Genomic DNA, 25210 nt, shown 5'->3' with positions numbered 1-25210 from the left:
GATATTTTTGACCTCATGGCCCAAATATTTCAAAGAACTTAATGTTATGGTAAATAATTTATATTTTTAGCTGTAGGGAATAAACCACATACATACAACAGGTTAGACAGAGGGAACCTTGTGTTAGAACACTCTACTTTCCACCCGGGTTTTAAGATATTGCGTGTTGAGTTGCAGATCTCAAAATCTCGCTTGATCTGGATTCCAGAGCGAGAATGGAAATAATTCATTTCTCCAAGTGAGAACCAAACTGTCGCGTCACGACGAAAGATAGAGGAAGCTGTGGAGCAACACAACTGAACTGAAATTCCCACAGTCGTCGACATCCAACTCATCAGTTTGCTTGTAAAAAATTACAAAAGTGTAAATATTTTTTGATAAATAAATATAGGTATTGTATATACAGTAGAGGCTCTACAATAACGTCGCACCCCGGTATCGCACTGCAGCCCAATGAAATATTAATGCGCTTGTAACATTTATTTTGTAATAAATGTAAATTTTAAAATACTTTACATATACATTATATATAGTAAAATATATGTGCAACTTAAATATGGTTCAAATAAAACAAAAATCTTTTTTTCTTTAGTTATGAATACAGTCACTAGCGGGATAGCCAGAGAAAACGGAGCGCCCAGCGCTACGGTCTCTGCATACTTCTTTCACCTCGTCCACTGACATCAACCTCTTAATGTGTCCTCCGGGAGGGCATCATGCTTCTACGTAACTTTTCTCCAGTATCATTGATACTGTATTTGCGAAGGTCAACCAAGGTCTTCCCTTTTAGAATACGTATAAAAAATTGAACGTAGCAACAAAGGATTCCAACCCACCTCTCTTGGAAACCGTCCAAGTGCTCTGACCACTAAGCCATATCAACCTACGTCGATTTCTTATACGCTTGTGATGTGTTGGCAATACTAGATAAACGCAATTGTGCATAGCTAGTCTGGCAATAAACGTTAATTGGAAAGCACGTCTTTGATTTACTAGTGGCGACGAGGACAAACCGGTTTAATATATTAAAAATGTCGGTCGGTAAAATCAGTGAATTTAATTTAACAACCGGGAACTGGTTAGCATATACAGAAAGAATGGAAATGTATTTTGTGGCAAACAATATTAAGGAGGAATTAAAATTACCAACGCTTATATCGTTAATGGGCGAGGCAGCCTACGAGCTGTTGTCGAGTTTAGCGTGTCCGTTAAAACCATCAGCGTTAAAATATTCGGAAGCTACAAATCTTCTGCAAGAACATTTACAGCCGAAGCCTTCAGTAATGGCGGAGAGGTATAGATTTAGACAGCGGAGACAGTTGACGGGGGAGTCCATTGCGGAGTACGTGGCAAATTTAAAAAAACTATCAAGATTATGTGGGTTTAAAACAGACTTAGAGGAGAATTTAAGGGACCAGTTGGTGTGTGGCTTAAAAAGCGAAATGACGAGACAGAGGTTATTCGCAGAGGAAAACTTGAACTATGGAAAAGCAGTTATGTTAGCCACAACACTTGAAGCAGCAGAACGGGACGCCGGAGCGGTGGAGCAAACTGGAATTTTTACGGAATTGTCAGAAGGCGTAAATAAAATTAATATCAATTTATGTACAGTTTGCGGAAATGCAAATCATAAAAAATGGAACTGTAAATATAAAGAATACCAATGTAGTTACTGTCATCAAATTGGTCATCTTCGCAGAATGTGTCAGAAAAAAATATTAGAAAATTCTCAACAAGCGAAGCAGGCCGTGCAATTAACGGAAAAATCATTTCTTTTAAAAAATAAGAACGTTTTAACGCCACGTGGAGAATGGCGGGACAGCGCGGGGAGCCGCGGCGGGCGGGGTGACGCCAGCGCACGTGGTCGCGGAGGCCATTCGTATGGCAGGTCGGCCAGTACCTACTGGGTGACGCAATCTGAGGATGACTCGTTGAAGATGCAGGCAGCGTCAGAAAAGGTAGGACGGAGTCACTATAGGGCACAGAGTAGTGACCTTGAATGCTGTGAAGAAGAAGGCGACGAGCCAATGTATCAAATGTCGCTAACGCAATACAAGCCGGTACATATCACTATTTTAGTTAATGATATTTTTTTAAAAATGGAAATAGATACGGGAGCTCCGTTGTCGTGTATTAGTTTTGATATTTATAATAAACATTTTAATAATATTATGATAAAACCGTGCCGTATCAAATTGAGTTTTTACGACGGATCCCTTGTAAAACCATTAGGTTATATAGAAGTTAATGTGAAGTATAAAAATGTAACGAAAATGTTAGATTTGTACATTTTTAATAATGGAACAACTAATTTACTAGGGCGGCAATGGCTAGCCGAGTTAGGTATAGAAATACCTAAATTGTGTGTAAATTCTCTAAAAACAAATGTTTATGATAAAGATAAAATTGTTAATTCTATAATTTCCAGACATAAAGCAAACTGTCGGGGCAAGTTTGGTATACAAAGCTAGATCTCTCACAAGCGTATAATCAGCTGGAGCTCGATGAGTCATCTAGGGATTATACGGTCATAAACACGCATCGTGGATTATTTAAATATAAACGTTTGGTATACGGGCTATCTTCGAGTCCCGGTATTTTTCAAAAATTCATGTCAAATCTTTTAAAAAATATACCTAACACGCTTATATTTTATGACGATATTTTAATTACAAATAAGGACTTGAAAACGCATTTAGAAACCATAGATAAGGTATTGCACATTTTAGAAACTAACGGGTTGAAAATTAAGCGCAATAAATGTAAATTTCTTGCAAATGAAGTCAAATATTTAGGTTTTATAATAAGTAAAAACGGACTTGAAGTCGATAAAGACAAAATAGAAGCTATTGTTTCAATGCCGCCTCCTACTAACATTAGTGAACTTAAATCTTTTTTAGGGATGGTAAATTTTTAAAAAATCTTAGTTCGTATTTAAGTCCATTGTATGGGTTGCTCAAAAAGGGGAAACATTTCATATGGGGTAAAAGTCAGAATATAGCTTTTGAACGAGTTAAAAAAATGTTATGTAGCACCGAAGTATTGGCACACTATGACATGAATTTAGAAACAATTCTCACATGCGACGCGAGCGAACACGGCATTGGTGCCATTCTAGCACAGCGTGAATCGGGAGGACGGGAACGAGTCGTTGCGTATGCGTCACGAGTCCTCACATGCGCGGAAAAACATTACAGTCAAATACATAAAGAGGCGTTAGCTATTATATTTGCGGTGGATAAGTTTCATCAATATCTATACGGTCGTAAATTTACCCTACAGACCGATCACAAGCCGTTAGTGAGCATATTTGGACCTAACATGGGTATCCCGAGTACAGCTGCGAGTCGTTTACAGAGGTGGGCAATTAAATTGTCAGCGTATGATTTTAAAATAGAATTTGTGAATACGAGTAGGAACGTAGCTGATGTACTCTCACGTTTGATTAGATCGCATAAGGAGAACACAGTAAATACTGAAGAATTACCAGAACAGACATACCTTCATTTTGCAACCGAAGCTCTTCTGTTAGATTATAGACTTTTAAAAAAAGAGACTTCCTCCGATCCGATTTTGAGTCGTGTTTTGAGTTTTATTCAAGACGGGTGGCCACACGAAGTAGACATAAAAGAATTAAAACCGTTTTTTAATCGTAAAGAAGAATTATATACCGAGTTAGGGTGTATTTTATGGGGACATAGGATAGTAATACCTTCTAACTGCAGGGACAGAGTTCTGAGGGAATTACACGAACCCCACATGGGAATAGTGAAAACTAAAGCGTTAGCTAGGAGTTATGTTTGGTGGCCGGGAGTGGATGAACAGGTGGAGGCAGTGTGCCGTGCTTGCGAAGTATGCGCCACCGTGGCGGAGGCACCGCGCCAACAGGCACCACACTCCTGGCCTTACCCTAACCGACCCTGGTCAAGATTACACTTAGATTTTTTAGGTCCTATAGCGGGTTTAAATTATTTAATCATTGTTGATTCTTGTTCTAAGTGGATCGAAGCTATAAATATGACACGGACAACTTCGCATGCCGTGATAGCCGTATTAAGAAACATATGGGCGAGATTCGGTCTTCCCCGTCAAGTAGTCAGCGATAACGCTACCTTATTCTCGAGTGATGAATTTCGAACATTCCTACGTAGTAATGGTATTGAACAATTATTCTCCGCACCTTATCATCCAGCTTCTAACGGTGCTGCAGAAAATGCCGTAAAAATTTGCAAACGTGTTATTAAAAAAGCTCTGTTACAGAAATTAAATCCTGACACAGCTTTGTGTAGATTCTTGTTATCTTATCGGAATACAGAGCACTATACAACGGATGAGAGTCCTGCAAAGATTTTACTAGGTAGGAAATTAAGAATGAGATTAGACGTGTTAAAACCGGATCGGGAAGCGCGTGTTCATACTCAACAGGCTCGAATTGAGAACGCATTAGGCGGAGCGCACCGACAGATGGCACCAGATGATGCAGTATGGTACAGAAATTATAGGGGTCCTAACAAATGGGTGGCAGGACGGGTAGAGAGCAAATTAGGTAGTTCGGATTACACAATTAGATCGGAATTTGGAACCGACGTACATAGGCATGTTGATCAATTGAAGCGCAGATATGAGCTGCCGGTAGCAAGGCAATCACGGGTAAGTAGCGGTCGTAGTTCTTTGGGGGGTGCTGTGACTAGAGAGGTGGTGGCGGAAGGCGGCACGGCCGACAGTCAAGTGGTCCACGAACAAAAGGAGGTTCAGTCGTCGGACTCGCCCGGTTCGGATGATAAGAACCAATCGGTAGAATTACCAACACCGAGCCCCGATGCATCATGTAATAAAAATAGTAGCGATATTCCTCAATGTTCACGGGAATCACCTAAGGCCATTAGAAACCGTAAACCTCCCCAACGTTACGGCTTTGAATTGATTAATATATGTAATTAATTTAAGTTTTTATTAAATATTATTTGTAATTTAAGTAAGTATTAATTTAAGTATTCATTGTTATATGTCTTTAATTTAGGGTGAAGGTGATGTGTTGGCAATACTAGATAAACGCAATTGTGCATAGCTAGTCTGGCAATAAACGTTAATTGGAAAGCACGTCTTTGATTTACTAGCTTGTTACAACTTATTTATCTTCTCAACATTAGCATCACATAAAAAATATGCATAAAACATTTTTAACTATTTATAGAAGTGTGAATTAACTAAAAATATTTTATAGATCTATTATATTAAATTAATCATAGATATTCAAATACAATTTATATGTGCCAACCTTTGAATTTTTTTTTTATATTTTAGCTACACGCTTTATCCTGCACAAAGCAGGGTAATCAAAGGGAACATAAAAACCTAGTGTTGAGACACTGCGTTCTCATGAAGACACTTTCCTTCCCTTTCCGTTTAATCCGCTCCGCATAATGGTAAAAAATATTTGTTAATTTATTTTAAATCAAATTGTTATTTCCAAGTAATTCTATCCAAGACGGAAATTAAACTCCACTCTTTAAGTACTTTACAAAGAAATGCTACGCCGTAGAAGCTCTACGAGTCTACGATTATATGACGATTATATTTTATGTATACATAATATATGCATTTGTAGATATTTATATTTAAATGAAAATTGTCATTTTTCTTAAGTATAAAGATATAATTCTGTCCAATTAATATTATATACGTAAAAGTTGTTTGTGCAATTTTCACGCAAAAACTACTGAACAGATTTAGATCAAATTTTAAAATTAACGTAACGATTTATATAAAGACATTGTATAATTTAGATATAATATAATAATAATACATTTAAGCGGACGAAGCCGCGTTTGGATTGTCAATGTTATAAAAACACAAACATCAAAATATTTAAAAATCACAATTTATTTTATTTAAAACATGAAAATAATTATTAAAACAAATCCTTAGCGTTGCTTGCTGTAATTTAATAAAAAATAAAATAAAATCCCTATAACTTTATATCAAAGCCCTAGTTTTTAATTAAAATCTAAAGCTCGCTCTAATTGCAACGTCTAATTCTTTTTGCATTTCATAACAACAACGATTACGACAAGCATATTTTTAGCAGATTTCGAAAATATTGATTTTCATTATTAATTTAAGGTCGTGGTACAGGGGCACAAGCGTGCGACCTTGAAGGCGACAGGTTCTCGGTTTGATTCCCAATCGAGGAAAATAAAAGATTTAATATTTCCATTTCCTTACTCTCATAACGCGGCAAAACTCAACGTTGAATTCCACCACTCAACACACAATACTTCCAGATTTCGGCGGAAAGTGGGGAACGGAAGTGACTTAATGGGAGCGGTGTATCTCAACGCTAAGTTAACACACTAAAAATAAATAAAAATAATAATAATTTGGTAACAACAACTTATTGGTTTGGTTATTATTTTATTATTATTATTTAGTTAAAGCTATACACTTATAGAAGGGGAAGGCGTGCGCGTTTTGGTCGAGAATGAGGTTTGGACAGTGGAAGGGCCTTTAAGGCTACACCTGTGCTGCAAGTCCTAGGTACTCCTCTAAACTCCTCATATATGTAATATTTAAAATATTATATCTATTTACGTATTTGTAATATATGTAATATTTAAAAATATATAAACCAAATTGATTTTATTACAAAAAAGAAAAAAAACTGAATATCAAGATATTTCTGGAAATATACCAAATCTCATTCAATATTCGCAACTGCTTATTACTGTAGAGGTGTGTTGGAAGAGCTCCAAGAGATAATACTGCGGACAACTTACTTTATATATTTAGATAAGTTCACCTATAGACCTTTCAAAGTAAAAAAAACTTAACAGTATGTACAGAATAGATAGAAATGTCCATTTTGGTTGTAGCCTGTTTAAGGTAAATTAAAGGCAGTAATACGGACTGTACTGTTCAGGACTGTAAGAAATGCTGTTGTGGATTCTCACTAAGAAGAATTAATTATTTTCTCATCCTCGCTCTGATTCAAATCTGTAGAATTTCATCACTCAATACATAGTGTATCGAAAATTGGTAAACGGAATGTTTTTTTTGCACACAGCAGGTTAGGCAGGGAAACCTAGTGTTAAGACACTCCATCTCCCATTTTCCGCCGAATTCTGAAGGCATTGCGTATTGAATGGCGGAACTCATCGCCCACTTAGCCTTTTTTTTACAACACTAATATCCCACAACATTTTAATTTAAATTAATTAATTTCAATGTAGATAAAACATTATTCCTCAAACAAACATTTAACTGTTATTTTAACTGCTTGCTATAGATAATAGAACAATGCATCCAAAAATACCTTCGATACAATAGCAGAGAGATTTCAAAATTAAATTTATTAGTTCCACGTGAGCAGACCAGTTTTAAAGAGCTCAGGTATTTCATTACCTTGCTTTTGCCCAACGAATAAAGCCTTATGTGAATGCGGTATGAATACCATGATGGATCATCGCTATTTGGCCGGTAGGGGTTGAGATGCCAATGCGCTAGTTGCAAATTGTTTTTCTTAATTTTTTCATGTATTTTGAAGTAGGAAATGACTTTTTTTTCTTTTTTTTTGAGTACACGCTGTATCTGTAGAGGGAATATAGTGTTAAAACAACTCGTTCTCCATTTTCGCCGAAGTCTTTCAGCATGCGTGTTGAGTGGTGGAACTCTAAGGCGTGCTTTGCCTCGACAACAAACATAGAAATATTAAATATTTAGGAAACGATTCTGTCGTAATTTTTCATTTTCAAAAATATAGTAGAGTAGAAACCAGTCGTGGCGCAGGGGAACATCTATGTGGCTGTAAACGTGACAGGTTGTGAGTTTGATTCTCACTCAAGGAAATTGAATATTTATTGTTTTCATTTACTCGCTCTGGTACCGAAGCAAACCGCGGTGTTGAGTTTCGCTAGTCAACACGCAATGCCTTCAGAATTCGAAAAAGAAAGGAGAACAGAAATGTCTTATCGGGAACGGAGTGTCGTAACACTAGGTTCCTTACCTAGCCTGCAAAGAAAAGAAAAAAATATATTAATACTTTACTATTAACTGTACCAGATTGAATGGTTTATAACGCCAAGTCTAGTTTATTATCGAAACTAATTTGCGCAGGGCGGATGCGATCGCAGACGCATTGCGACATCTAAAAGTAACAGTTTATTTTATTTCTTTATTAAACTTATCACGCATTTAATATTATATTCTTTTTTAGCTTCACGCTCTATCCCGCATATAGCAGAGTAAAGGGAAAATTTTCGAGGCATTGCAACGCCGGGCAATTGTCTTACTGCCAAGGCAAAGAAATAAATATTATAAATATTAATAAAATAATAAATCATTCCCTCGATCGAACACACGGGCACCTACGGGATCGAACTCACAACCGTCGCGTTACTATCAGTCACCCTCTTGTACACCAACGCTACGACGTCCCCAATACACTCATATGCAACTTCACCGTTTTTTCCACAGCGGGAACCTATTGGCTCAACACTAAATTCCCTCTGCCTACGCTGGTATGCCCAGAATTTGTTTTTTTTGAATTACCAAAATCAGCTATAGCACCCATAGCTATCAGAATTACCAAAACTATCGAAATACCATATTTTAAACAGACCAATTACCTTATACCATTCGCAAAATTAATTCAGTCAAGTTGCACCTGCCTGCATACAATTTCTAACAATTTATTTCCCGTACCAATTAAAGTGGGTAGTATGAAAATTTAATTTAGCTAAAAATGACTGCGAAATGAAATCTCCATTCATTTCGTTTCGCAAAGGCGACGCGACGAATTGGTACATTTTCCATTACAGATAAATATCACCCTGCATTCTTTGCTTAACGTGGGCGCTGCTATTCTTTAATTATACGTTAAATAAATTATTATTATTATTTTTAGCTTTAAGCTGTATCCCAAATTTATCAGATTCAGTAGGCAAATTAAGCGTAGTGTTAGGACACTCCACTTCCCCACTTTTTGCTGAACTCAACGCCAAAATAAACTAAATAATTTGTTTTAATTAAAATATTTATTACAATGAAAAACAGAAAGAGCCTTATGTTAATACACTCCTTTCTTTACTTCTTGCTTAGTTCTAGAGATATTGAGTACTGAAATTTTTTAAAATATAATCATTTCTTCGTATAAAAATTTGACGTCCGATGTCGTGATAAAAATATTATAAGAAATTATATTTAGTGAACGCTATGGTGGTATAGTTGAGATATAGCACATATATAATCGATCCTGTTAATTCGAATCCCAGTAAAAAAAATATTTATGTTTCTAATTTCTAATGGTTTGTATAAATTGAATAAGATGTTGAGATCCAAAAGAATATAAAATGATACGAAAGTTGCGAAAACATATATTACTTCTGCTATTACCTATTTATCACAGATGTCCGTAAAAACCAGTCAAAAAAATATTAAATTCTTAAGAAAAATTCAAAGAATAATGACTAATTACGTGTTGACTTACATCCCATTAATTGGCAGAAGTTCCGCCATTTATAAGATCCCTCAGGAAGTTTCCTCATTTCGGCACTTTAAGGCATTAGTTACAAGGACGCGAAGTCGAGTGTTGCCGGAATATGCCCCGCAAGCCTCCTAAACTCTTTTATCTTAAACATCTTTATGAGGGAAATTTTCGTGGGAATTCTGTTATAATTAAATTTCTTGAGACGTCGCCGAATTCGCGACAGCGAATGGTTTTTTTTATCGTAATTTTTGTAGACATCATTGTAGACATTTAAAGTAGTTTTTTTTTCAGCTTCACTCTGTATCCCGCATGTGATAGGGTAGGCAGAGGGAACCTAGTGTTAAGACACTCCACTCCCCACTTTCCGCCGAATTCTGGAGGTATACGTGATGAGTAGCAGACCTCAACGCCGCATTTAACATGGTTTTTGGAAAAAATCAAGTGTTTCACATATTCAGTCTTCCAGTACATAGTGGCGTAACTCAACGCCGAGCGTTGCTTAAGCAGACGAGATTTTTTTTAAATATAAATATTAACCTCTATTTAAATTTATTTAAAAATTGGGACATTTCTTAACTATGCCACGATGGTGTCCTAATAGAATTCAAGCCACGACAACCGTCTCTTGATGCTTGTCACGAATGGTTGAGCTTTGAAACGCGTTATTTAAATTTCTGGCTTTGTCACCTTTAGAGTTAAATTTAATATTTTCTTATTGCAGTAGGTATAGAAGAAAGAGAATAAATAAATCAGTATATGTAATTGAATCTAATGTTATATTTTAATTTCTATTTAGTAAGACTGTAAAGGCGATGGAAGTGTGTTCGATTCCCACTCGAGGGAAATAAGATTCTATTATTTTTATTTTCTCTCTCTGGTAATTCAACTCGCAATGTCTCCAGAATTCGGCGGCAAGGGAGGAACAAAAGTGTCACAATGGGAACTGAGTGTCTTAACACTAGGTTCCCAGGTTGCCGCTTCCTACCGTACTAAGCGTGGAGCTAAAATAATAAAAAAAACATAATTATTTACATAAAGAAGATAAATATAAAATATCTAGGAAATTAAATGTTTGAATTAAACGTCTAAAAATTGCAGAAGGTGCACGCTACATCAAAATAATTTGACTTAAGTAGCAATGCAGTATTTTGGAGGGTTACCACTGTTATACATATATTATATATTTTTAAAGTTAAAGTAATGATTTTTTTATTTACTATTCACTTATTTCTTACTAGTAGCTTACAGTGGTTTTGCTCGTTTGATCAAATAATATCTAGGCAGGAATTGTGACTCATGATGTCCAAAAACTCTCGACCACTTCCATTTATGCTTGGCGTGCATATTTTATTCATTTTTATGACCAATTCTTGTACGGAACCCTCGATGGGTGAGCCCGACTCTAACTTGTCCGTTTATGTTTTTCTTTACGTTGTATCTCGCACATAGCACAGTAGACAGAATTAACTTGCGAATCTAGTGTTAACATACTCTGTACTCCGATAGTGGAGAACGGAAGTGTTTTAATGGGAGTTAAGTTTTCCACTTTCCGCCGAATTCTAGAGGCATTGCGTGTTGAGTAGCGGAACTTAACGCCGCGCTTTGCCGTTACCATAGCGATTACATAAAAATTCCTGAGTGGGCATTAAATAAACTACCTATTATTGTGTTAAAAACATTGACCCGAAGATTCTTACCCAATGTTAAGTACTGTATTAACCTTATTATTTCTCTATGTATTATTTTCCTCGATAACCCCTAACCGCTAATGCACTAGAAGTCACTATAAAAAATGTAATTACCTCCGACCTTTACGCTCTCGATGACACTAAAATTTTATTGCTCATAAAAATTATGTACGCCATTAATAGATGTGATGACTTTTAAAAATATATTTGTAAATTATGTATAATTACGTTGTGAGTTCGATTTCCACTCGAAGAAATGAAATATTTAATATGAAAATATTTTTTTCTTCGCTCTGGTGTCGAGGCAAAACGCTGCGTTAAGTTCTGCCACTCAACACGCAGTGCCTCCGGATTTCGGCGGGAAAAGGGGAACGGAGTGTCTTAACACTAGGTTCCCAGGATACAAGTGAAGCTAAATAAAATTACTTATATCGTATAGCAATAAATTGACTACGAGATAAATTAACTAAAAGATTACTCTGATTTCGGTTAATGCTAAATACAGAAATCGTGGGTTCTGTGGGAGGATATATCGTCGCATTTTATCTTATCAGATAAAAAAATATTTACATCAAATAGAAATTGAGGTTCATGGTGACGCAGCGGCACAATATGGAACTGGTGGGTGCGTGGGTTCGATTCCTCGGAGGAATGAATTATTTACATTTCCTTGCTCTGGTAGCCAGACCAAGCTCGATGCTTAGTTCCGCTAATCACCATACCTAAAAATTGAACGATACGTGGGGAACTTAATATTCAATAACATTAGGTTCCCTCTACCTACTTTGAGAAACAGAGAGTTAGATACTTAATAAAAATCAAATTCTCAACCTTCCCAGGACTCAGGAGTGAACGGAATGAGACTGGAACCCACATCCCAAACGATTATCACTGCGCAACGATGGAAACTTCTGTATTATAAATGTAATGAATGATTTTCGTTTATAAGAACATACAATCAGTGATCTAAGACACACTCAGTCTACATTTTTACTTAAGTAAATAACGTGGAGGCTACTATTGAATCAGGGCACGCTGTCAATAAAGTGGTAAGTGCAAATTTACTTTTCGCGGCAACGCCCTACGGCCTCGGACAATCGATATGGGGCTGAAGGAAAATAAAGAGAATCATATAGAAACTGTTTGTTACCTAGTAGGTACTACTACTAGAACTACTCAAATATATCCGAATATGAACTATGGTTTCAAAACAACTTTCTGTATGAGAATATTTTAAAATAATAAACAAAGAAAATTCTTGTAAACGCTAAACGGAAAAAACTCATTCGGTTTTTGTGTGGAATTACAATTCTATTTAATTTAATTTCATCATAACTATTACATTTGCTAATAGGGCTAAACTACTTATTTTTGGACCATCAAAATATTAACGTATAAGGTACACTAATTTAACCTCCTAACTTTATTTATATGAAGTAATAAGTTATTATTATTAAATTCGATGATGATCATTTCATTTAATAATATTTTATAATAGAGGGGTTATCAAAGGCAAATAGATGTTCTTTACGTTATAAAACCTAAAAATTCCTGTGCACATGCACCTAACACAGGTAACGACAAGTAATATTCGGGAATATGGAGTTTGGACGGTTGTTGCTTTGGTGGTTATTAGGTAAATAAGGTGCAAAGAATAGTACCTAACTCTCTTTAAATTGTAAAGCTTATTTTTTTTATATTTTTTTGGGAATAATATAAGATATTACGTTATGCTTTGTCATGTCTGGCAGGGTATTAAAACCATGCTTATCATGCTTATCAGGGTGTAGAGATGTCCCTCTACATCCTGATAAATTACAAGCACCTACGAATGTAATATAGCAATGTCACTATAAGAACAGTTAATTATTATAATTAATAATGTATGTATAATGAAAAAATACTGGTTGTATTTGCTCGCAATATGACCGTAAACGCATATAGCTAATAAATGTCATTTCTAATATTATTCCCAATAAAATATTAAAATATTAAGGTTTATAATTTAACGAAAGTTGTTACTGTATACTGTTAGAATAATACTGTTTTATTATTTTTGGATATATGAACTATGAAATTTCTTATCTGTAATTTGTTTATGCTTAAAGAATAAAATGTCACATTATATATCTGTCAAAGCAATTGTGTACGTCACTTTCACTATCAATTTTTGTTTAGTAGGATTTATTAAATAAACTACGTATTTTTGTTAATTTAAAGTGGTAATTAAATTTTGATTATCCGTGGCTTTATTTAATAGTGATCAAAATGGCCAGCATACCACTAATGTATGCTCAGGAGGATTGCGAGATGGGAGGAAAAGAGAGTAATATGGAGGTATTATATTATGTTTTTCACTTCAATGTATATGGTGTAATTTGTCATGGCCTTCATTTTATTTAAACTAGGTTTTTCTTTTATCTATTATAAATATAACTATCACAGCAAGATACGTTATGTATTTGTGATGGAGACAAGTTAAAAAACAAATGTTTTTACTATTTATCTACATTTATATTTAAAATCAATGTTATCCGTAATCAACTATTTCCGTCTATTCAAATGATAAGATATTATCATATCTATCTATGTGAGTAATACATTTATCTCAAATTTTAAAGAAACATGTGGATCTTTTCTATGTTAATCTGTTAAATCTGTTTTATAATTTAAATAACTTCAATAAACATTCCTGAAATAATCAATAACTTGAAGAAAATAAAGCCCTTCGCAATTTCCTTTACCCAATTAACATAAAAAAATCAAAAATATTTTTTTCAGGATGATTTTGCATACAGGAACAATGTAATGAATGCAGATAAAGAGATTCGCTTGGCTTTCATCAGGAAGGTGTATGGACTACTGAGTGTACAACTCCTGGCTACTGTTGCAATAGCCAGTGTATTTATGCTTGTGAAGCCTGTTCAAGGGTTTATACATTCAAAGTAAGAAATACTTTGAATATGATAGATACATTAAAAAAATTATGATTCAGCTTCAAACTATATGTCATGTGTAATAAGGTATGGAGAGAAAACCTAACGTTGAGACCATCTGTTTTTGACTTTCTGTATAAATTTAGAGACATTGCATGATGAGTTGAGGAGCACAATGCTGCAGCTTATGTTACCAAACAAAAAAAATTAAAACCATTCTTTGTTCCGAGTAGAGATTGAGCCAATATCCATAGCGTTAACAGTCAGTCTCTGTACCACTGCACCAGTATAGCCTCATGATTTTAGTATTTTTGTTTACTTTTCATACTCTGTTGTATGTTGCATGAATTATGCAATAAAATATGGGGATGTACATAGAAATTACATTTCAAAGCATTTACATTATTATTACCTTGAGTTTTGGCACTCAACACACTATGGCTCAAACACTATATACAAGATATGGAAACTAAATCAAATTGCTCACAATATATCCTTTAAAATCATGTATTTTTAATATATCATAATATATTCCTAATTTCAATGTTTCAGTGACTGGTTGGTCTTCATAGCATTCATAGTGAGCATGGTCACTCTGTTTGCTCTGATCATAAAGAGACGAGACCATCCCACTAACTTGTATCTTTTGGCCGCATTTGTAAGTATAACATGATTCACATATTACCTGAGTATGGGAAAAACATTTAATATAATTTGTTGAGGAAAATGTGTCTTTTCGCATTTTAACCTTAAAGGAAACAACCTTGTAATAGCTTTCAACTTATTAACTATTTAGTAAATAATACTTTCCACTGCTATTTTCTAAATGTAAATCACATACTTGATTCTTTAAGGGTATTGAGATAACAAATGTAGCTAACCTAATTTAAAGTGATCCTACTACTTTAATATAATTATAATAGTAGAACATATATGTATATATATGTGCATAAGGATTACCTTATGCACATATGCATGCATTAGCATTCAATTAAAGGTCTTATACAGATCCAGAATAATTTCAGGTTCAGATTTAAATCCTTTCAATGTTAAATGATATAATAAATGAATAATAAAACAAAATAATGAAATAGTTTAAATACAATCTTTCCTCTGAGTGGGAGTCAAACCCACAAAGATCAGATATATGTACAGTATAACACTCTCATTTTCATGTATTGTCCCCCACATTCCACCTAATTTTGGTATTGCTTGTCAAGTGGGGGAACTTAATGCTGCATTATGCCTTGTTACTAGGATGAGGATATAAATATATAATATTTCTTTCCCCTAAGGGGCAACCGTTGCCACTGCGCCACGACGGCCTTAATATATGTCATTTAACATATTTAATTCCATTTTTATTTAGAAAGAGGAAAAAAAAAAAAAATTTTATTTACAGACTGCAGTTCAAGCGTTCACTGTGGGAGTGGTAGTATCGTATTGTGACAAGTTTGTTGTGCTGCAAGCGTTGGCTTTGACCTTTGCCGTGGTACTGTCTCTTACGTTGTACACATTGAATACGAAACGTGACTTCTCGTTTGTTGGATATGGGTAAGTTGAGTTTTTATATATTTTTAATATATTTTACTAGCTAGTGACTGTAAATGTGGTGGTGGCGGGTTCTATTTCCACTTGTGAAATGGGAATAAATGCGTTCTGGGAACACGGCGAAGCGTGGCGTTGAGTTCTGCTCACATGCAAATTGAAAATTTGGGGTTAATTATAGAATGGAGTGTTCTTGCAGTGTAATTAACATTGCGTTACTTCTTTCTATCCTGCTTTATGTGGGATACTTGTATGGAATACATAATGAATAATACAATTTTTTTAAAATTCCAGACTTATTGCCGGCCTCAGTGTCCTCATAGTGGGTGGTATAATCCAAATATTCGTACAAAGCTCGGCTTTTGAAGTCGCATTGTCATTTGTGGGCGCAATTTTCTTCGGTTTCTTCTTAATTTTCGACACACAACAGATGATGACAACACTCTCCCCAGAAGAGTACATTTTAGCTACAATTAACTTGTATATGGATATTTTGAACTTATTCTTGTATATTTTACGCATTTTGAACGAATTAAACAGAAATTAAGTTGCCAGCACAAAAAAATATTCATTCAAAATTATTAAAGTAGTAATTTTTCTTCAGAGTGTGGCAACACTGTTAGAATCTTTATAGCACATTGATTGTATTGTTTTAAATAGATGCATATGTATTTTGCAAGTGATTTATCTTTATTTGAAAATTCTTTGTCATTTGTGATATTATTTAAATATGTATTAAAAATTATGATGTTTATTTGACTATGTATTATTTGACAGTATTTTTTTTTTATTTAAATGAAATGAGCCTTACTTTAGTATTACTATATTTTATTATATTACTTTGAAAAGATTTCAGATAAGTAAATATTTTTTCAATTTCAAGTATATGAATATAAATATTCCTATGATTTCTCTTTGACACATATGTCGTACTTAAAGGTTACGTCTAATGCTATTATAAACACAACTTCTTACTTTAATGATTATTTTATTTAAAAACACTTTCTCCTACTTATAATTGAGGGAAAAGAAAACAAAGACACAAATCATTCCTTGCACATTGTGTGATAAAAAAAATATTTTACTTATTATTAGCCTCAATTTTTATTATCGATTTTTATATAAAAAAAATAAAGCTTGCTACACTATTGCGTTCTTGTAGTGCCTTTATTTGTTCACGTTTGTAAATATGGTTAATAAATTCTATTTATTTGTTCAAAATTGTGTTTGATTTCTCTATACTTATCTACTCTGTATTAAATAAAGTTACGAATTCTATTTGACAAAATATATTTTTAAAATTTAATATGGCTAGTATTTAAATACGTGCGTAATTAAAACGCGACGGTTGTGGGTTCGATTCTCACTCAGTTGAATGGAATATCATTTTTATTATTCTCATATTCTCGCTCTGGTAAAGAAGTATAATATATATAAATACGGAAGCATTTGTTTTTTTATTTAATAATAAACTACTATATTTTATCACTAATTTAAATTAAAAACAAAAAAGCAGTTACAAAATAACTGTATTGACTACAATAAAATTACATTAAAATGAAAAATATATACAATTAAAATGGATTTACAGATGACATGACTATATACATTTATTAATACAAATTACCAGATTCAAAATTTTCAAACTAAACTACCACAAATTATGCATTTTAGACCTACTGTCAACGCTTATTCCTTCTTTTATATTATATAAAATCACACATACACACAATTCCTGTAAAAAAAATATTTATATTCATTTGAATGGCCACATACATATAACAGATAATTATTTGTTTAATAATAGCGACATTTTGGGTTTTATATAAAAAAAAAGCCATTTAATACATTTTATCGAAATATTTGGGAAGTGGGGAGACGAAAAATCTTTCGTATCCACATTTCAGATCGATATTTTTTTTATATACAATGAGCTTTACTGTTTATTAAATAAACAAAAAACTTAATGAATACCTAAAAATTGGTGAAAGATATTATATAACAGCAATTATAAAATGGATGAATAAGAAAAAATAGTAAAACAATATTATTAATCGTAATTAAATAATTATTTTAACAAAAAATAAAACCTAAGGACAAATAAGAAGGTAAGTCTCCATTCTACTCTTGTCGATGGTACTGAAATAAATACATAATTTTTTTTCATATTAAATTTGAATCAAAGATATGCGTCTTTATTATATAATAAACAACAACTTCCTATTGCAAGGAATATTTATTATGATTATACACATATTATAATTATCTTAATAATATTGCCTTTACATGTTAAAAATTTAAAAAGCTAGGCGGTCCATAAATCAAAAACATATGCTGTCAATAAATAAAATCGTAAAAGCAAAATTTTAAAAGTTTCATTGCAAAAAACCAGCAAAATATATAAAAAAATTAAACATAAATGATGTGTCAAATCTTAATACATACAAACTTCGATACAATACAAATATTTCCAGTTTCACGCTTTATCTATATATTTTTTACTTTAACGTAGCTGGACGTATACCTTAAACTGGCGCTATCTCCGAAAGGTCCTCACTTTCAAGTTAAAGAGTATGCATATAGTCTTAACAATTTCAGCTTAGCTAAAATGACGTAGGTCTAACGGCCCTGGGATCTCGGTTTATTACAGTATGTTCAACGTATCGTGGCCAAACTTAAGGCGTCCTGAACTTTTGCACAATATTCACTCGAGAACAAAGTAAACGAATTAGAAAAAATCCTATAATAAAATCAGTACAGCCATCTACAACTACATTCAGAGTGGCCATAACTAATCGGCAGTACTGTAACAATACATTATTTCATCATACATTATTTCCTATGAATCGCTTCCAGAACAAAGTTTTAATGACATCATGTAAGGGTTTTTGTGTTCAATCAAATCGGCACTGTGATGTATTTCTTGATGTATGTTCAAATAGTATGTGTCTGTAAACTTTTCTTCACATTGCATACATTTTAATTCTTGTGGTGGCTCCTTAGATTGAGGTCTGTAAAAAAAATGTATATTTCTTAATCTTTTAATGTTTTTATTTTAATTATACGTATTTTGAGATTAAGTGTTATAGCACTTTTTTTCACCATTTTTGCAAAAACACTTTTAAAATTATACATTGCTTAAAAAATTATAATGGTTTCAATTGTAATAAACTTGGCATTCAATCAGTAATGACAGAAACATATATATATATATATATCTAGAGAAGCCAACTTGGTGGTGGTGGTGGTTTGGTAACTTGGTAATGTGGCTTGGATACAATCAATGTGATATAATACAGCCTATAGTTTTCCTCAATAAATAGATCATCTCAATGAAAAAAAAACTATTCAAACCATATAGTTATAGTTCCTGAGATAATACTGTTTTCTGTGGTTCAGCTTATATTAGTACAGATACACACTAACCTCAATACATCGTCCAAAGTCCTAGTCCTAGTAACTTTACTTGAAATTGCTTTACACTTTCGTCTGTGTTTCGTCAGTTGGTCGAAAGTGTCGAAACTCTCATTGCATCCGTAGCACACACTCTTGTTGTGACATGTCTCGTGTACCATTAGATCAGTTGATGTTGAAAAACCTAAAAATATTTATGTTACAAAAAATAGGTTATTTAGTTTCACAATGTATCCCACAGGTTCCATTCCCCATTTTTCGAGATATTGCGTGATGCCAGACGAAACTCAACGCCGCGCTTTGTATGTGTTTTACTAGAGCAAGAATGAAAGCAATTCCAGCTTCTCACGGTGGCAAAGGGGTCCTAATTTTAAGACACTGTTTTCCACTTGCTATTCAATTTTCGAGACATTATGTTGAGTGGTGGTAATCAACTTCGCGCTTCGTTTATTACTAGAGTGAGAATACGAAAATAATTCACTCCCCTAAGCAAGATCGAACCCATAATTGTCGTGTTCAATCAACAATCTAACTTCGAGACATCACAAATCGTCAACTGTAATGTACTCTCTTTTGTCTATTCATTCCCTTATATGGACCGTTTATTTTGAAAGTGGTGTAAGTCCATTTTTGAGAAAAATGAGCTATCACGTAATTCATGATTAATTTAATGTATTTTTTATATATAACTAGTCCGTGTTTAATTTCTTAAAAAAAACCCACGTTTTCAACAGCTTAAAATCGGTCGGTAAATGAAATTGCATAATCATCGACATACCGACTAACCTTTAATTTTCTCGAAACAAAAGAAAATGGACTTACACCACTTTCAAAATAAACGGTCCATATAATAACATGCATTACACTTACTTCGCCTACATATAGCACAGGTATATTTACGTTTTTTCCTTTCTGGAGATAAACTAGTACTAGACTTTCTTTTCACTGATTTATAGGAATGGTGTGCGATAACATGGGCCTAGAATTAAATAAACATACATTAACTTTACAGGTTGTTTTTAAAAGGAAAATATAAATAAAGATATGATACCCACAATCTGTTGCATTTACAGTGTGACTGTAATTTTAAATATTAGCATTCTGCATTTTTTCAATATATAAACTATAACTGTTCCAAATACCTGTCTTAAATCAGCTTCACGCTGTATCCCGCACACAGCAGGGTAGGCAGAAGGAACCTAGTATTAAGACACTCCATTCCCCATTTTTACTATAATAATTATTATTATAATCTAATAATTACCTTAAGTCCACTAACACTTTTAAATATTTTAGTACAAAGCATACACTCAAGGGACAGATCTGATATACAAGGATCCATTTCTTCCTCTTCACTGACAGGCTCATCTTTTACAATGGCTTCTGTGTACTAAAATATAATATTATATGAAAAATAACATAATATTGTCAATTCATACTTAAATAGGTTATTTGGTTTAAATCACACCAACCTATTAAATGTTTTTAACTTCACACTAGCATTGCATGTTGAGTGGCTGAACTCAATGCTATATCATTACCTTGTTATCAGAAAGAGGATATGAATATATTAAATAATGCATTTCCTTGAGTGGGAACCTAGAACCTGTTATGTTTACAGTCGCAGCCTTGTGGGGTACAAGGCACCATGACTGGCCTCAAATATATTTAATTTCTCTAATCCGATAATATGCAGCATACTTGATATAAAAGTATAAATTAATAATTAGTCTTTCTCTGTCAAAAAAAAACTACAAGATGCCAAACTATTTTATATCTAAGAAGATTTTTTTTTTAAATGTAAGTTGATCCAAAAAAAAATTATTTCAGCTTGACACCCCCAAGTAGTATACATATGTATATGTGTATATATGTATATGTAAAAAATACATGATATTCCGTACAATTTTGAAGATTTTAAATAGTGTAATTTAATGCCCAGTTTGAGAGAGAGCCAGAGTAGAATACCATATTTTATAAAAAATCACTGCCACTAATGGAGAAACGACTCACAAACAAGTATCATACTTACAGTCCGACTCCTAGTAGTCAGTATCCTACTACTGTCACAACAAGTTCTTTGTTAATATTTATATTTTATATACTTTTTACTCTTTATTTCTTTAAATACTTACTTCATCTCCTTCATCATTGTTGCCATTAGTCAATTGTGTGTCACATTTATTCATATTAATTGCATTTTCTTCATCTGTGTGTGACTCATGCATTAAATTCCCTAAAAGTCAAACAAATATTAATGTATTACAAATCAATCTAATTTCTTTGCGTAGCCTAACAAGGTAGCCACAGAGAGTGTAGTGACAATCGCTATAGTCTCTGCATATTACTGCTTTCACCTCACCCACTGTCATCAATCCGCACATATTATGGTTTTTAGGTGACCTTTTTTGGCATCATTGATACTGTGGTAGGTATCTTACCCATATCTTGCTTACCACTCACTCTTCTATAAATAACTATTTACAATTAATTATCATTTTAGATAGCCATTTATTCCCATGACATTGATTATTGCTAATATGTCTGTATTCCTATTATTGATTGAATTATTTTTCTCCATTTAAATCAAGAGAATAAAAATAATGGCAATGCAGAGATTTATATTAATTATTTAGCAGTTATTCCATACTCAGGAAAAAAAATTACTCCCTTTTAAAAACTATAAAAAAATTAAAACAGCAGAACTATAATTCACTCACTTTGGATACCTAAGTACATTGCACAACACAAATTTGATAGACTTTCGAAATTCTCTTAAATAATTATTTTGTTTATAATTTATAAAAAATAATAATTATATTACATACCATTCTCAATAACCTGTATTTGTATAGGTTTTTGCTGAATCTCCTCTGGCTCAACTTTGACTATATCCAAATTGACATTCTCCATATTGTGTTCATCAAATCCATTCCCAAAACATTCATCATCAGAGACCACTTCTTGTTTTATATCAATATCTATGGGATTTTCAAATGGCAATGATTTATCCACCTGTATGGGCTTGGGCCATATTCTATCATTAGATGGATAATTAGAGTCTTTTGTGTCTTCATATCTTTCTTTAAGAATTTTATCATTCTTTCTTACTGTTGCTGCAAAATTGCTTGCAGTGAGCAATATTTGATAGCATGTTTCACACATCAGGTGGGATAGTTTGTCATTCTCGAATATCTGAGGAAAATATAGTATACAACACATTCAAATTCATTCAAAAGAATCATTATCCTGGAGTTACTGCACAGAGCAGTGTAGGATTATATCACTTGGGCAAAAAGTGGGAAATGAATATGTCTTAACAGGTGCTTTCCTCTTTCTGACTGAGATGCATGAAAATCAAAAATCTTAGAGAAAAAAATAAATACCTCAATATTTGCAAGCTTAGCCAAATCTTCAGCCATTGTATTCTCCATTCCGTCCCAAGGCGGCACCCAACCATCATATATGTTAAAGAAACTTGAGTTTGTATTCATCATTTGTAAGCATGTGCGACATTCTATTATGGAATTTTCTTCTTCTGGAGACATGTCATTTTCAGATTCAGTCATTTCATCCCTAAGTAAATAATTAATAAGTTTATTAAAGTATATAGACCCATTTATAGTGCAGTTAAGTTCTACTACTCCACAAACAACTTCATGGTAACTGGTCAGTAGGGCATGAAGCGCCTTAACATTAGGTTTCCTGTGCCTACTACAGAGTAGGCATATATACATAGGATACAGCAAAATCCATAAAAAAATAACTACTTTGGAAAACATTGTAAATTTAACATTAAAAACAGAACTTTCAAGGAACAGGCTTGTAAAGGTATTTTATAATTAATTAGTTAATTATTACTGATACTAGCATATTTATAAGATTTGTTGGATTACTTTATACCTAGTGATTAGTTTTTATTGAAGATCTCTTTAAAAATGTTTCAAATTTTGTATATTTTCTCATGTTTTACTGGTCTACTCTCACCTTTTATCGGTTTAGTACTATTATGCCTTCAGCTTAATAATGTAGGAGCAGTCTTAAGTAATATAATTAGTATAAAAACACTGTCTCCTATTTATTTCTTAGCATAATCTAACTGCTCTGCTGTTATTTAAACATTAAAGCTTAAATGAAGCTGCTATTTTGAATTATAAATATACTTTTGGATAGTAAGTCCTTAGATTGTTTGACATTTTTATTATGTCTATCCACCACAATCTAAGTAAATAAACACTTCATTTCGTTTTTTCATTATTTTGACTAAAATCACTAATATTGTAAATAAAAAATATTTTTGGTACATTACTTTTGTGTCTTCTTTTGTGAGCACTACATATTTGCTAGTCTCGCATCATTATCCTGTATCTTTACAACTACTAACTAACTTTACAAAGTTATTCATTGCGAATAAATACAAAGTTTTTTGAGTGCAAATGCACATAAGCATTAAACAGTTTTTAATAAGATGATTGTTAAGAGAAACATATTGTCAATATATCTCCATATAATATTATAAACACATTAGAAAATAACTTATAGTCTAATATACGCCGCTTGAGTGACGTTACATGACATAATGGTTCCCGCCATTGACCTGTTTCAAGTGTTCAATAAAAAATGTAATTGTATAATTTTTTTTTACATATTTTTATAATTTAATATATTTATTGCTTATTCCTGGATAATAATATTTCATATTTACATAAATTATTAAAAAATACAGGCTTGTTCCTTAATATTGACATATTTTGACAGACGCGCACTGCATAGACAAATAAGTAAAAAGGATTTATTTCATTATATTTTATTCATTATCATTAAGTATTGATATTATCCACTACATATAAAAACTTACATTTTTATTCTTTAATATCTATGAACGGAGAATATTTGGAGTCACAATGAATAGCACTTGGGAGCACTATTTATTTATATTTGCAAGTCGAACTGTCATCTAACAATAAATAGCCACCTAATTTGTGAGTCCTTGATCGACTTCTGAACGAATGTTATCCAACTTATAATGTCTTTCTACTAATATTTCAGTTTATTAAGTCGTTTTTTAATATATTTTTATATTTCCTGTTATTACCGAATTGAATCGTACTTCACTACGAATGATTTGGAATTACATTATCGTAAGAATCTTTTCTAGTCTATGCCTGTCATTTATGTGATATATTTTTAATCTTGTAAGTTCAAAAATTTCTTAAACTATGCAATTATGACATGCACTTGACATAAAAAATAATTAAAACACTTAGTAAATTATAAGACATACAATTATAATATTAGATTAATAATTTTGTCTATTATCTAAACACTAGGACCAAAAACATAGACCAAACCTAATTTAATTGATTTTTTTAGAAAATACATTATTTCAATTTGTACTATATTAAAAATTTTTTTTTTAAGGCTTAATTAATTTTTAAAAATTCTATATTAAAAAAAATAGATTTCGTTCATATACAATGAAAAAAATATTGGTAATAATCAATTATTTAGTAATACATTCTCTTTTTTCATATTTTTTTTATATCTTTATTATTTTTGGTGAAGAGTTGTAAAACTATTTTAAAATTAAAAGCTGCTATGATATAATCAATATTCGTAAAATGGCACTTACCTTTGTGTAATTTTTTCATCTTTGGAAACGTTTTTTTGTTTGCGTGTTGATTTAGTCCAAGAAAAAATACTTGGTATAGCACCTTTATTTAAATGCCTGCAAATTTGTTGCCGACCTAACAATCGATTTTATTATTAAATATAAATTTTCATTACCAGTAAATTTAAATGTACTTTACATCATATTTGAATAAATACCTGTATAAACAGACATCCCCATATAATCTTCTTTGTGGAAATGATCTCGACAAATTCTCGTTGAATTCGTAGCTTTAAATTTTTTTCGTCTTATAGCTTTTTCCCATTTCTTTCGTAATATTGCGTCTTTTGGAAATAAATGTACACCATTATTTTTACACCCAGGTACAGCACAAAGAGGCATGTTATTTTAATTCAATTTCAGAATTCAGAATTCCAATGTTAAAGTTATTTTTTGTATGCGTATGACACTTGTCATTGGCCGTGTCGATGATACGCCATCTGCCGAATGCATAGACAATATACTGGTA

The 25210-nt window shown here is 32.6% G+C and overlaps 3 protein-coding genes across 8 annotated transcripts; 2 read left to right on the top strand and 1 right to left on the bottom strand.

The window, feature by feature from the left end:
• The first annotated feature begins 938 nt into the window (after positions 1–938).
• Positions 939–2471, top strand: LOC146534303 (uncharacterized). The gene has a single exon (XM_085193264.1). The coding sequence runs from the start codon at positions 1032–1034 to the stop codon at positions 2469–2471; it is 1440 nt and encodes a 479-aa protein (XP_085049390.1). The 5' UTR covers positions 939–1031.
• A 10823-nt stretch (positions 2472–13294) lies between these two features.
• LOC146534302 (protein lifeguard 4-like) lies at positions 13295–16877 on the top strand. The gene is made up of 5 exons (XM_085192748.1): positions 13295–13509; positions 13954–14117; positions 14661–14766; positions 15511–15662; positions 15951–16877. The coding sequence occupies exons 1-5, from the start codon at positions 13441–13443 to the stop codon at positions 16201–16203; spliced, it is 744 nt and encodes a 247-aa protein (XP_085048874.1). The 5' UTR covers positions 13295–13440; the 3' UTR covers positions 16204–16877.
• A 291-nt stretch (positions 16878–17168) lies between these two features.
• On the bottom strand, positions 17169–25165 carry LOC146534301 (uncharacterized). Of its 6 annotated transcripts, none has more exons than XM_085192740.1 (9): positions 24900–25165; positions 24703–24817; positions 22457–22646; positions 21899–22265; positions 21206–21306; positions 20335–20460; positions 19971–20049; positions 19083–19254; positions 17169–18667 (listed from the first exon to the last, which is right to left on the bottom strand). In XM_085192740.1, the coding sequence occupies exons 1-9, from the start codon at positions 25081–25083 to the stop codon at positions 18496–18498; spliced, it is 1506 nt and encodes a 501-aa protein (XP_085048866.1). In that variant the 5' UTR covers positions 25084–25165; the 3' UTR covers positions 17169–18495. The 6 variants fall into 6 exon arrangements, with proteins under 6 accessions (XP_085048866.1, XP_085048865.1, XP_085048867.1 ...); XM_085192739.1 differs by having other exon boundaries at positions 19941–20049; positions 24900–25163; XM_085192741.1 differs by lacking the exons at positions 24703–24817; positions 24900–25165 and adding an exon at positions 23929–24223 and having other exon boundaries at positions 19941–20049.
• Between the last annotated feature and the right edge of the window lie 45 nt (positions 25166–25210).

This window comes from Heliconius melpomene, chromosome 11 (genome assembly GCF_056956725.1).
Source record: "Heliconius melpomene rosina isolate 202511_hmr_F chromosome 11, ASM5695672v1, whole genome shotgun sequence".
In the NCBI taxonomy this organism is placed as follows: Eukaryota; Metazoa; Arthropoda; class Insecta; order Lepidoptera; family Nymphalidae; genus Heliconius; species Heliconius melpomene.
Note: the sequence above shows the minus strand (reverse complement) of the source record. Positions and strands in the feature narration are given on the sequence as shown.